Genomic DNA, 14,359 nt, shown 5'->3' with positions numbered 1-14,359 from the left:
CACAGAGCCCTTAAACCTTAGGGTTTAAGGTCACTGCCACCACTCGCTGAGTCGCCCCTTGCCTGGGGCAGCCTTTACTTGGTTCCCCAGGTACTATCACACCATGGCCAATGCCAGCCATGCCTGCCCACCATGTCTGCCTGAGGCTCTGGCTCCAGGCCACAGTGTTCTCCTGGGTGATGGAGAGCAAGACAAGCCTGTCCCCACCCCCTAGGGAAATGTCAACCCTGGCATCTGCATGGCTAATGAAGGGCTCTTGTGTCCTCCGCCACTTCCCTCCACTCACTCTTCATCAGCAGGAGGCTGAAGCCTGCGCTGCACCCCCACCCGCCTCACCTGTGCAGAGGCTTGTTCCCTGACACGCATGCCCTGTGCTCTTGTGGGGCAAGCTGCCCCTCCTCTAACTCCACCCAGTCTCGCTGCCTTGACACAGCAGGGGCACCCCCCACCTCACCCTCCCCAGGCACTGGTATCCCTTCACAGCAGTTGCTCCGTGCTCTCCTGGGCTGCTAGGATAACTGGGCCTGAGGCCCACTGGATCACCACCCCAGAGACTCACTACGCAGTACTCAGGGGCAATTGCATGTCCCAGGCACACATGCAGGGCAGGGCAGGGCTAGGCCAGGCTTGGAAGAGGGATCCTCAGGAGGAGGCACGAGGGGCCTGGTGCAGGCCTGTGTGGAGGAGACCTGGCGACCAAAGTGCCCTCAGTCCTCAGAGCCCGTGCTGGGCTCCTGCCTGGAGCTGCCCAGAGGCCTCCTGGGCGGGCAGGGCTCTGTGGAGGCCAGTCCGTTCTCCAGGACAGGAGGACAATGGGGACTCTTCCCATAAGAGTCACACCCGAGCTTCCACGAAGCAAGCTCTGACAGGCTCCTGGCAAAGTTTGGGGTTTCATCTTTTTTTGGGTAAATAAATCCACTTTTAATAAAACCCTGAGCTTTTAATACAAGTGCAGCCAGAAAGACTGGAAATGTTATGAGAAAGAATTAACAGGGAGGAATGGGGGCTCCTGGGAGCCCACAGCTCTTGTTTCAGAGGCTCAGTGATTACATTTTCAATATACTGAAACTTATTTCCAAAGACGGGGGCTGGAGAAGTGCGGCTGTCCTCGGCCCGGAGCCGACCCTGCTCCCAAGGGCACGCTGCCTGCTGTGCTTCTCCGGGGAGCCAGTCCAGCTGGGGTGTGCGCCAGGGTGCGATCTGCCAAGGGCTTCTGCCCTGCACAGGAATCCACATTTCAGGGAGTAGGAAGCCTCCGAGAGAGAGGCTACAGTGTGCAGGCCTGCAGGGGCCCTGCTGTTTGTGATGGGAGGAGCGGAAAAGCACCACAAGGTGGTTAAGAGTTTGACTCTGCTGCCAGACTGCGTGCGCTCGAATCCTTTGAGTAAGTTACTTATAACCTCTTGCTGCCTTGTTTTCCCCATCTATAAAATGGGTAAAAATCACAATCCCCACCCCTCAGCAGCCGATAAATGTGAAGCACTCAGAAGAGCACCTGGCACATGGCGAATGCTATAAACGTGATTGTTACTATTCATTTGGGCCTGGAATCGCTGTGCCCATCTGATGACAACTCAGGGGCCTCTTTCCAGAAAGTGCACATCCACGTGGGTTTTTTCCAAAGAATTTAAGCAAATTCAGACTCCCCAACACCCCGTATTAATCATCTCTACCTAGAGGCAAGCGGCTTTCTGTGCATTGTGAGGACAGCTAGCAGCCTCCAGGGCAGAACTGGCACTAGTGGAGCACCTACGATGTGCCACTGTGTGGGGCCCCCAGCAAGGTTCCCCCTCTCTCTCTTTCCTCACATGGGGGTATGTGTGAGCAAACTGAGGCTCTGAGTGCTCAGGGATTTGCTGAGGGTCACAAGGTGCAGTGGGGGGTGGGGTGGAGGGAGGCAGGGGTGACTGGGGAATGGAGGGCAGTGGCGGGGGGAGCCCTTAGCTCTCTGGAGGAGGCAAGGGCTCAGGGCTCTGCACCCAGTGGGTGTGCCAAGATGAGGAGGGGGTGAGGTGTGAGAGGCAGCCCCAGCCTCTGAGGCCCGGGCAGTGGGGACACAGTTGAGAGAAGCTGGACTTCTCTTCCCTCTGTGGCTTGTCCCCTTCCAGAGATGCCCTCGTCAGGAAAGCCGTGGACACAGGAGCCCAGCTGGGCTGTGCCTGGCCTCAGGGGCCCATGTCCTCCTCCTGCTCAGCAAGCTCAGCTGGGACACCCCCTACCCCATTTCCATGACGGGATTAAGGACTTGAAAGGTGAACGTGCAGCTTGCTTCGGGAGTAGGAGGTGTCCTTGGGGGGAGCGGGCTGGTGGGGGCTGAAGGGGACTTCCGATGAGAGCTGCCACAGCAGATTCTGAGGTAGCAAATCCTATTTTTCAGTCCTTAATTCCAGTCAATTCCAGTCGAAGGGCTGATAGGCATCGGCTGGCAGTAATTTGTGCAGTTTATCCGCTCTTTTCACCTTCTATCGGCCCTTCACTGACGGGCAGGCCGACATGCTGCTGCTCGAGTGAGGAAATTAAAATCTGATGCAATAATCCCAAATAAGAAGGATTTTATTAGGTAATATATACACTTTAGATGAGGCATGCTAACCCGATACGCTGATAGGGGGAGGCATACATGCTGTGAGCCGCAGATAAAGAGGCGGAGTTGGGGAGAGTGGGGAAAGGTCCGGTGGGGGCCCCGGGGCAGCAGAGGCAAGGCTGGGAATGGGGGTGCTGGGGTCCTCTGGCCTGGGAGGCAGAACAGGCCAGGGTGCATCTCAGCCCGGGTCCGGCCTGGGAATTGCTGCATTAAATCAGGGTTCTACACTGTAAAGGGACATGGAGGGCCCAGATCAAGGCACAGAAACCAATTAGCAGCCAGGAAGGATCAGGCTGGGAGTGCAGGGGAATCGGCCTGCAGGACAGAGGCTCTGCAAGAGGCGAGGGAACTTGAGAACTCCTCAAGTGTGGAGACTGGAGGAAGGGCAGAGATGTGTGGACACGGATGCAGATTCTGTGGGCACCAGGGGAGCCGGGCCAGGCTGGAGGGTCTGAAACCCTCAATGCACTGCCTTTTCCGGCTGCCCCAGCCCAGCCATAAGCCAAGCTGCGGGGCTCAAACCTGCATCACCCAGATAGGGGGTCTAGCAGCTCCCTGGGCGTGGGCCTTAGTGCCCTTGTGGAGACAAAGGAACAATACTGGTGAGGCAAAGAGACATCAAGATCCCTGCACCTGAGAGAGGAGAATCACAGCACATGCCAAGAAATGGAGCATCAGGAGACCAGGAGCTAAGGAGGGCAAGGGTCTGGTTTGCTGAGACTGAGAAGTTGCCCTAGCAGGGGCCTGTGGGATCACCTGTAGAGCAGAGGGCATGGCTTAGCATGGGGCCTGCACATGGGACCAGCCGCATCAATGTCTGATGGGTGCATAAAAGGATGAAGTGCAGACTGAATGGATGGAGAGCTCAGAAATCTGCAGGTCTGAAATAAAAGCATGCAAACTTAGCATTGCATGAAATACTAAAAAAGATACTAGAAAAAGACAACCTAGGGGTCTCAGGGGACACTCACACCAAGAACACACCTCTTGCCAACTACGACGACTCTGAAAGGAAGCTGAAGCTGGGAGCCCCAACCCAACCTAGCTACTATAATTGACTGACCAGGTCACTGCCCAGCGTGGTTTAATGTCTGCTAATTGGCAGCACTTGCTGTGTGTTTTATGTGCATTATCTCCAACCATTAAAACCCTAAGGAGAGGGAGGCACCACTGCAGGCACAATTATCCCCCTTTCCCAGTGAGGAACTGGTCAGGAGGCCATGTGATTCAGCCAAAGTGAGTACGGCAGTGCGGGACTCCTCTGAGCTTCTCTGGCTGCCTGGCCACAGCCATGTTCTGTACTTCAATCTAGTTGGCCTTGGGCATCTTCTCTGCACTTAGCTCTGGGCATGATGCCCTGGAGACCCAAAGGAAGGCTGAGATCACGTCCCAGAGACTCGAGTACCTTGATTACTGGGGGCTCAGAAGTAACCCACATATATAGGTAACATTACAGGCGAGATTATAATTAGGTGGAAAATTCTGCAGCATAGAGAGAGTTAATTCTACCAGGGTTGAGGGAGAGGAATTGCTATCTCCAGGACAGGTAGGGAAGAAGCCAGGGAAAAAATTATAAGAAAGGTAGAGAGTGAACTGGGAACAAATGGGTGGGTGGACTTTGGGCTGGCGAGAAGAGCAGGCACGGGGCGGAGAGGGTACAGGATGGTGAGTACACTGGTCTGCCCAGGGTTAGGGTGCCTGTTCATTTGTCCATTCCATTACCATGTCCTGAGCACACACTGTGTGCTATGCCCACAGCAGACCCTGTCCCTGCCGAACTGCACGCTTCCAGTCCTTCAGGGGAGCAGAGGTGGGGCAAGTTGTTCAAGAGTGCTGAGCACTCAGGAGATGTCCAGGGGCCATGGGCAGATTGTGGGCCCTGCCTCATCTGAGAACAGCACGTCACGGCTGACCTGATGCTGAGAAGGTATCGGCCTGGCAAAGTTGGGCTAGGGGCAGAGAGAAAGGGGGCTAGGAAAGTCATGGGAAATGGGCTGGGCTGTGCTGAGAAGAGAGAGCCTTCAGCCTCAAAAGCTCCCACTGCCCACAGAATGCTAAGAAAGAGAAGGCTGGGGAATTGGGGGCATTGCTCTGTCCCCCTCTACTCTCATAGCAGCTTCAAACGCTCAACAGTAGCAGGCCGGAAAGGATCCTGCTTCTTAGAGCTTCCCTCCACACCTGTCCCAAGAAGGAATTGGCCGAATGCCAGCCCCACACACCAGGAGACTGGGGCCTCATGCTGTGAAGGGAGGCCAGTGGCCAGGGCAGCCATGGTCTCCAAATGAGGGGTCGGGCCCAGGAGCATAGCCTGCACCCCAGTCAAGGGAAGCTCGCCTGTCATACTCAATTCTGTGAGCCTGTGCAGGGGTGCAGGTGGGGCCCTGAACACCCACGAGCCTCAGGCGGGTGCCCCACTTTGCTCCCAAAGCCGAGTCCTTCCTCTAAGCACACTGAGTTCCCTCAAAAGAAGGGGCTCATTTTTCTTTCCCCAAACACCGTTCCTTAAGCTGATGACCAGGGACTGTGACTGCCTAGGGGAGGTACTTTTTCTAATTTTTCCACCCAGAGCTGGTGTTGCATTCAAGTTTGCACAGATGCACAAATGGTTATGAGACTAGAGATGGCTGCCATTGCCTGCCTGGCCCACAGCTGAGCAAAGCTGCTCCATCCACAGCCTTGCAGAGTGGGCCGAGGCATGTTTTGTCCTCTAAGACACCCATGGGTAGCCGATCTACAGGCTGGTGTCCTATGACCTTGCAACACACCAGAAAAATCAGGAGCCTTCCTTGGAAACCCGGACTTAAGAAATCCAAAGACTGGGCATTAGGCAGGGCAGCAGGAGCTGCAAGCTCGTGGGGAAGAGCCGGGGCCAAGAGGGCCCTTGAAGAACGGCAGCTGCCACCATCTCTGGCAGTGCTCATCAGTAGAGAGGGACAGACTGACAACGGCAGGGACATGGCTGAGCCACACTGATGTTCTATGGAGCCAGACTGAGTCCAGATCCATTCTCCAGCGCAGGCGGAATTTCTCACGGGATCCCTATCCCTCCACTTAAGTCTGTCTGAATGTCTCCCCGTTACTTGCCCTAGAAGCCTTTGTTCTTTGCCACACAGAGCCCCTGGGGTAGAGTGAGAGGGTGAGGAGATGGGCGTGGTGTGAAGAGTGGCTGGGGTTTCACTGTGCCAGAACACTCATCACTGCCACGCACAAGGACTGCGGAGGGGTCAAGGAGGAGCCCAGCCCACTAACAGGGCCCATCCCTAACAGGAGCTCAGAAGGAAGTCCCTCTGAGGAGGGACATCTGAGAAAGAAGGGCCAGGAGTCTTACCGGAGGAGAATGCTCGTAGATGTTGGTGCTGTAAGGCAGGTTGATGAAGATGGGGTCCATGTCCTGGACGTCTGTGATGATGATGGCCAAGTTGGCCAGAGTGGACAGAGGCCTGGTCTTGTCTTGATCCTTAGAGAGCGGAGAGAACACACAGCCTTAGGCTGAGTGATGGTGGGGACACTCACACACATATGTACACACACACACAGACCTGCAGCGTGCAGCACATATGTGCAAACACATGCACACGCACACACACACCCATGCTCTTGCACTCCAGCAGGGAAGGGCTTAGTAAAAGGAAGCTTAAGAACTCTAAGAACCCACGGTGATTTCCGAGCTGTACAGGAAAACACAAACAGCATCCCCAAGGTCCAGAGGAAGGCAGCTTATCCAGTGTTACAAAGCAGGGCTGGGGTACGCTAGACCTCCAGCCCCTAGCAGCCCAGGCCTGACTTCCTTGGACATCTGGTGGTGGGATGACCAGCTTGGAGTAGATACGGTGCCACCCTGAGCTCCTTTGCTCAGTTCAGCTGGGGGCCACCACCCCTACCTGTGCCCACTTCCTGCCCCCACTCATCCCAGGGCAGCAGGGGATTGATAAGGATGGGGACTTCTCCGAAGAAAGGCCACAGAGGGGATTACTCTGGCACCTGTGTCCCTGCATTCATGAGTCCCTTGCTTTGGGCTGGGGATTTACTGGTTAAGTGACTTTTCCCAGTCTAAGCAGCAGGGGGAGCTCCAGGGTCTGTGACACTTGGGGGACTACAAGAAAGAATCCTGAGAGGTCACACAGGCCATCCCCCTGTAGCCAGGAGAGCAATATTTAAATCGTCAGTTGGGAATTTCATTGTATAAAACCTCGCCGATGCATCTGTAGTCCCAGCTGCTCAGGAGGCTGAGGTGGGGCAATCACTTGAGCCCAGAAGTTCGAGGCTGTTGTGCACCAAGATCGCACCTGTGAATAGCCACTGCACTCCAGCCTGGACAACATAGCAAGACCCCATCTCAAAAAAAATTGTTTTAATGCTTGGCAAGAAAGAAAACCCCAAATCTATATTCTACTGCTTAAGTAGCCTGCTGCAACTGAATAACAATGGCCAGCAATAATAGTAACTGCAGCGCTTTGTACAGATGACGTGGCAGCCACTCTACCAGGCACTTCACTCGCATCTGTAGTTATGATGCGCCCACTATTCAGATGAGTTAACAGAGACTCAGAGAGGCTGAGTAACTTGTCCACAGTCATACAACTTCTCAGTGTGTAGCCAGAACTCAAACTCAGATCCTTTCACATACAAATTTGCCACTAACAGTTTTGACTTGGGGCTCTAACATCAGTTCGGGCTCTTAATTTGCTGAGTAACCTCAAATGAGTTCTTTTTCCCCCTGGGAATCTGATGTCCTTTTCTGTGGATGAAGGGGTTCAAGTGAATGACTTCAAAGGCCCCTCGGGCTCGAACATTCTCTGAGCTAAGATTTGAGGAGCGACTGTCCTCAGGTTAGATCTCCCTTGGTCTGTCTGGGGTGACTTGAATGATGCAAGGCATTCCTGGAGTTCCAAGAAGCCTGGTGCCTGCTCCTGGCCTGCAGAGATGGAGCTGCAGTGCCCAGGAAAAGGGAGAGCTGGTTGTCTTTAAGAATCCTCAGGGACAGCCAATGAGAGAGTGGGAGGGCCTTCAGGGATGGGGGTGGGTGCTGCAAGGGAGAGGAAGGTCTGGAAGCAGGACGTGAGCAGAGAGGCTCTCGGTGGGCAAGCTCCCAGGCTCCAGGACTGGGGCCCACACCGCAGGCTTGGGCACTGCCCATGGGGAGAGCTCCCAGCCAGGGACCTGAATGACCACCAGGCACCCAGGGCTAGAGTGGGGAAGCTCAAAACAAGTCCCCTGACCTCTTGGACAGGGGATGCCAGTGGCTCTGATTTGCCATAACCAGGCTTTTGCAGGCAGCTGGCTTTTGCCTAGCCTGGCACAGGCCCTCTCTGTCCCATACCTGTGGCTGCAGTCCTGTTCATGCCACAAATGCCCCTGCCCAGCCCACTCTGGACTCTGTGGTGGGGAAAAGGGAGGGATCCTGCCAGGCTCCCAGCTGTAACTCTGGGGCCCGTGGCTCTCAGCAGCTTGTTCCCAGAGGATGCCTCAATTTCCCCATCCTGTTACCTGCTCAGTGATGGGTGGGAACTCACACTGTTGCCCGCAATGCCAGGCATGAGAATCTCCTTCCTTGGGGAAGTGCTCAGCAGCCAAGGGCACAGCACCAGCCCCGAGAAGGACTCGGTGTCAGCTCCTCCAGAAGCAAGGGGGAAGCCATCTAGAGAGGGACTTCTAGGGCCCCTCCCGTTCTGCTGCTTCCAAGCCTGATTACTGGGAGAGTAACAGCAATTTAACTGTATTCATCATCCCAGCTTGAGCCCAGGCCTCTTGATAGGCCCCACCACCCAGATTCTTGCCTGTGCCCAGCTCTGGTCTATTCCCCACGGTCCAAAGCCATTTTTATGGTGGATGGAAACTACCCCACAGCGGGCAAGCATCTGCATGTTTCCGGGCCCCGGTGTGTGCAAACAGTGTGGTGGAGGGGCAGCGCATGTGTGGGTGCCGGGCTGCATGGAAGGTGCAGGCGAATGTGCACAAAAAGCAAATCCTGGGCTTGCATGTCCCCTTGACCTCCGAAGTCAGTTTTACAAACAGCAGCACACAGCTCCTCCCAGGCAACTAACACTTAACCAGGGGAGAAGGAAAGAATGTGAGTATCACCTACAGTGACCTCCCCACAGCCACTGGGCCAGGGGCAAACAAGAAGTTCGCATTTCCTGGGTCTTGAGGCCTCTCTCTGCATCTTGGCCAAGTCTGGGGGCACCCCATCTTTCAAAACTGGATTCTTGACCCAGTCCAGATCCAGAGCCTTAGATCTAGAGCCTGTGACCTGCCAAGGAGAGCCCCCAGCGCTGCTGGCAGCCCCCTCGACAGCTATGTGGGTCAGGAGTGGATGCTGAGTGTCAGGCAGATGGGACCTGGAGGGTTGAGAGGGACTCCCATGTTTTTTCGCTCTTGGCGTAAGCTTTGTCAACAGAATCTAAGGGACAACAGGCCAGCTTATGGCCCTGCTGCCAGCTGATGGCTCCAGCTATGCCCTGAGGCAGCAGCTGGGAGCAGGGAGAGGGGGTGGGTAGGGGGAGGACCCTATTTAGAGTGTGGCTTGCCTGTTCCCCAGGATCTCCCAAATAGCTGGCACAAAGGGCACGCTGCGATGTTCTCGAGACCTGGAGACGTCTAGCCATGGGGCATGGTGGTCAGGGCACTAGACTGAGAGGTAGACAACCTGGTTTGCGTTCTGGCTCCGCCACTACTCATGGGCTGTGTGGCTCTCAACAGAGTCAGCCATCGGACGGGATAATTACCCTCTCCTGCCTTCTGCCCTTGACTCACTCATCTTGGAATTCCTAGGGGCCAGCAGTGTGCTTGGCACAGAGGGATGCTGTGGAATGTCACCACTCTGTGGAGTAGAGCCGGGATGCCTGAACTCCTCTGGGCCCTGCATGTTGGATGGTGTCAGGACACAGCTGGGTGAACACCTCTGTCCTGTGTCCCAGAGAGCAAGAGGCGCTCTGCACTAAGAATGCGTCAAGGAGGTTACCAGAACAGGCTATGGAGTCAGGCTCCTGGGTGACCATGGAAAGTCACTGGATTGCTCCTGTGCCTCAGTTTTTTCATCTGCAAAATGGGCATCTTAACAATACTTATGACATAGGGCTGCTTGAGGTTTAAAGTCCCTTTGAGTGCTCAGCACGGTGCCAGGGACACAGCACGAAGCCTCGGTAACGCCAGCCTCATTTCTATCATGACTGTCGCCACTATAATTATTATAGATGCTCGAGTGTGTGCCACTGGGTCACTGTCCCATTGGAATGCCCCATCACTCTCTTCCAGGGTGGGAAGAGGCAGCTGGGACGGCCGGGGCCCCAGCGTGGAGACTCACTGTGGCGTTGACCGTGAGCTGGTAGGCCTGTGTGGTCTCGTAGTCCAGCTCCCGGATCACTGTGACGATACCGCGGGCGCTGTCAATGGCGAAGAACTGGGAGGGGGGCTGGAAGGAGTAGAGAACGCTGCCCCCTGCCCCCAGGTCAGGGTCTGTGGCATTCACGATGAAGATGGGTGTCCCCACCGGTGTATTCTGGGGATGAGAGCAAAGCAAGTACAAGGATGAGCCAGTGCGGGGCAGCTGCGCCATCAGGACCGAGTCCCCCAAAGCCCTTTCTCTACATCGCTCGGCCAACCAGACCCGAGGCCTTGTCATTTTCATTCTAGGAGGGGCCCCAAAATTTAAAATGCAGTATCTTTTTTTCCTCTTCTTCATTTTTTGATGGCCTCCTGGTGGCTATAAAGAGCACCAGTTCCAAAGATGATTTGCTTATCCTAGAGATCTGGATGAGAGGTCTTATGGTCCCCAAACCTGTTTCTTGGTGGTTTCGCTTCCTCTGTCAAATGCCCCTTGGCTGCCCAAGCTGCAGGCTTCCTTTCTGGGGACCAGCCTCAAGCCTCCCTCCTGGCAGCCCTTCACAGACAGACCATGCACTTAACACAGGGGTGCTCTTTACGGGGCCCCTGGTCAGGCTGGAAAGGGCCTCCGGAGAACAATGCCATGGGGCTGCTGAGGGTTCTTCCTGGGTTTGTGGATTTGCCCCCATCAGCAGACAAGTGTCAACCTGAATGGGCAGGCTCACGTCCTGCCTGTTCCAACCACTGTCCACTGGGGACAGGAGGCAGATGCAGGACGCCCCTCTCCTCCTCACCATCCGTGACTCCCCAGTGCCCTTTGCATAGAACACAGGCCTTTGTGGTCCATTCCTGTCTCCCCCTTCACATTTTATTTCCTGGAGGCATGGAGCTATTTGTACTTCTTGAACCCAGCAGGCTCCCTCACACCTCTGGATGTCTGAATGTGCTTTTCCTTTGCTAGGTTTGCCTCTCCTAATTCAGCTGCTTGGAAGATGCTCATTCCCTCCAAAACAGAATCAAGTCTGCAAGGGGGCAAAGCAGACAAGTGCTAAAGTTTCAGGGATGGACAGACCATTTGTTGGAATCCCAACCTTGCTGTGTGTCTTTGGGTTAATTACATAATCTCTCTGATCCCTAATCCCTTCACTGGACAGTGAAGCTAATCATATCTCATAGGGTTAGCGTGAAGAATACATAAGCTCACGAGTGTAAACATTCCAGCACATAAGTGCTGAGAAGACAGTAGTTGCAATTTTAATTTCTGGAAACCTAGAGGGGCACAGACAAGGGCACCTTCAAGGGTGGGGCAGGGAGGTGTCAAGAAGCACTGATATTAACAGTACCATCCAGGGCATTCCCTCTCCACCCACTCCCCTGGCCCCATGATCCACCCAGTTCTGCCTTTCCCCAATCCCCGGGCTCTCAATGGATTGCATCTCCAGGCTCTCTTGCTGGCTGGCTTCCAGTTGGATTCTGCCAATGGGAAGTTCTGGTAGGAGCTCCCAGAGCAGGAAGAGAAAGAGTTTGGGGTCTTCCTCTACCCCCTCCAGCTCCACCCCAGCAGGCTCTCCTCCCCGGCCCCAACTCTCAGTGGGCTCTGATAACACTATTTTCCTCTCCTTCTCCCTTCAGCCCTAGGGGTAGAACTTTCCCCTGTTGCTAAGCCCTGGGTACCTTAGCATCCCTTATTTCCACCACCCCTCCTCAACCTTAAGGAGATCTTTCTGAGGTTCTCAGCTAACCCACAGTTCTCTGTCCTGCCCTCTCTCTCTCTAGATCACACAGAAGTGCCAGAGCCAGCCCCATGAATCCAGAAAGAAACACTTCATGGGGGCCCACGGTTCCTGCCACGAGAAAGGAGGGCCACATTCTGATTTCAGAGCTGCCAGCCCCCCTGTGTGAAAGTCTGTTTTTATACTCCATATGTATCTATACCTAGCCATGAATAACATAAGATACTGTTTTGTGGGTATTTGTAAACAGACAGTTTTCATATACAATAGATCACTCTGAAGCTTTCTTTTTAATTCAACATTATGCTTTTATGTTTATTTGATTCGGTAATCAAAAATCTTCCAACAAAGAAAAGCACAGGACTCAACAGCTTCACTGGTGAATTCTACCAAATATTAACAACAACAACAACAACAGCAGAAAACAGCGTAGCCTGCCCTCACTTCGGAGCACTCGGCCAGTCTACTTAAACCACTCTGTATGAAGCTGGCACCCAGAGAAGAGGGACGGCTCCTGTAAGATGTCAGCTCTCCAGCTCCCTGCCTCAGGGAGGCGAGGACATTTGACTGTCCATACCGCATGGTCCTGAGGGGAATCCTCTCTGATCCTTCTGCATCTGATCAGAGGATTTAAGAGCAAGATTCAGGAAATGGTGGAAAAGGGGAAAAAGAAGTGATGGTCTCCATGTCTGACCTTCTTGGATTATGTTTCATGCCCTATGGTGAAAACCCATTTAATTTCTGCATAACTTAGAGAAGGTTTTAAATGGGCCTGGCAAGGAGCCATTCATATACTTAGAAGGGACAAACTATTGGAGAGAAAAGAATGCTGACTTCTTGCATTTCAGGTCCTGGGCACCATGCTCTATCAAGGAAGTAGATGCGGGGAAAGAGGGGCGCTCATTAGCACATACGTTGGGGGCTTGTCGGAGCACCCAGCTGCTATTCCATGGAAATGCACAGACGTGCACACAGATCTGCAGACTCAATGCAAGAAGATTTGCTTTATGGGGTCAGGTGCATCTGGGTTTCCAGGTAGGCTACAGGGAGTAACACTTGGTGGCTCAGAGCATGAATTCTGAGTTAGACTCCCTAACTTTGAGTCTGGAACTTTCCCCTGGGAGTTTGCAGACATATGCTGTTAAACCTCTTTTTGGCTTCAGTTTCCTCATCTGTAAAATGGAGCTGTTAGCAGTTCCTACTCAGGAGTTCGAGACTAGGCTGGCCAACACGGTGAAACCCGTCTCTACTAAAAATACAAAAATTAGCTGGGCATGGTGGTGCGCGCCTGTAATCCCAGCTACTGGGGAGGCTGAGGCAGGAGAACAGCTTGAACCCAGGAGCTGGAGGTTGCAGTGAGCCAAGATCACGCCACTGCACTCCAGCCTGGGTGACAGAGCGAGATTCTGTCTCAAAAAGAAAAAAGAAAAAAGAAAAAAAAGTATTATAAGAGATAAGGTGTGAAAAAAAGAGAGTCTCCTTGGGCCAGACACACAGCAACACTGAGCAATACTCGATAAATGGTTATTGCACTTATTACCACAGTAATAAAATATCATTACAGGCAGGGTGAGATGAGCCCCACATAAAGGGGGAAGTATTAGAAATAGTGTAAACAGTTAATGAATCTCTTCACCATGAACTTGGGACAAATGGGCACCTTAAAATTCAGAAAGAGAACATCTCTGCTGATTGGATCCTGGCTGCTGAAGACAAGATGAGGACGGAAGAGCCCCAGAAGACCCTCCACAGTGGGCTTGAGAGCCTGTGAGGGGAGGGGTGGGATCTGAGGCAGGGCTGAGGGGGGCACCTGGGGGCCTGGGAGGCTCCTAAACGAGGAAGCCAGTCCTGACCATACACCACCCTGGATGGCTGGAATGCAGGAGCTAGAAGGAACCTTGGGGTCATCCAGTCCAGCCTCCCCATTTCCTAGGGTGGACTACAGATGTGAAAATGAGCCCAGAGAGGGGACGTGCCTTGCTCCAGGCCTCACAAGTGGATCACGGCAGAGTTCAAGAGTGGAAATCGGGTGCCTTGACTCATACAGAGTGCTCTTTCCACCCCACCCAAAGAGATGCCAACCGCTGCCTCCCCGCCCACCCTCCTTCCAAGAACAGCTGCTCCTCATGACCACAGCTCGGCTCTAGGTGATGGGTCTAGGCACTCATGTTTGTTCCAAGTGACTTCAGACCCAGGCCATGCCAATCAGGTGGGGCCTGAGAAATTAAATCATTTTTCTCTGAGAATCTGAAAAGAAAGATCTTGTTATCTGGCTGGAGTGGGCACCATGACAGGCCGAAAGCCACAGAAAAGCCACAGTTACAGGGTGGCAGAGATGCCACGGGCAGTCAGAGGAAACCCACCTGCAGCGAGCGGAGCAGAGCACAGTGCAGGAGAACAAATGGAGATGAGGGCCTCCAAGAGCCTCCCACCCTGGCCGTCCCAGGCCCCGCTGACTTTGTCTCCTGCCCATGGCTGCGGTGCTGGGACCCGCCTGTGCCGTCCTTTCTATGGGCACCCCACTTGCTCACGCTGGCCTGCATGGGTCTCAGCTCCTTGCTCCTGCCCCCAGAACATGCCCAGCCACGGGCAGGGCCTCCTCATTTCCACAGCTCTGCCCCAGGCTCACTCAGACCCTCTGCTGATGGGACTCTACCTCTTTAGCGCCCACAGCAAGCAAAGTGCCAGGCCACCACTCCTGGACTGCTAATGAGGGCAC

At 54.1% G+C, this 14,359-nt stretch overlaps 1 protein-coding gene across 2 annotated transcripts in view; it reads right to left on the bottom strand.

Annotated features, from left to right (window-relative positions):
* Positions 1-14,359, bottom strand: part of LOC116459102 (cadherin-23) — a 317,512-nt gene that overhangs the window by 135,962 nt on the left and 167,191 nt on the right. For both annotated transcript variants that reach the window (XM_058436324.1, XM_032139382.2), the window contains exons 7-8: positions 9,888-10,082; positions 5,913-6,041 (exon numbers count right to left, since the gene is read on the bottom strand). In XM_058436324.1, coding sequence (XP_058292307.1) covers positions 5,913-6,041; positions 9,888-10,082 — 324 coding nt within the window. The remainder of the gene's footprint in view (positions 1-5,912; positions 6,042-9,887; positions 10,083-14,359) is intronic.

Source organism: Hylobates moloch, unplaced genomic scaffold (genome assembly GCF_009828535.3).
Source record: "Hylobates moloch isolate HMO894 unplaced genomic scaffold, HMol_V3 SCAFFOLD_3, whole genome shotgun sequence".
NCBI lineage: Eukaryota > Metazoa > Chordata > Mammalia > Primates > Hylobatidae > Hylobates > Hylobates moloch.
The sequence above is the reverse complement of the archived record's forward strand: the minus strand, read 5'-3'. Positions and strand labels throughout refer to the sequence as shown.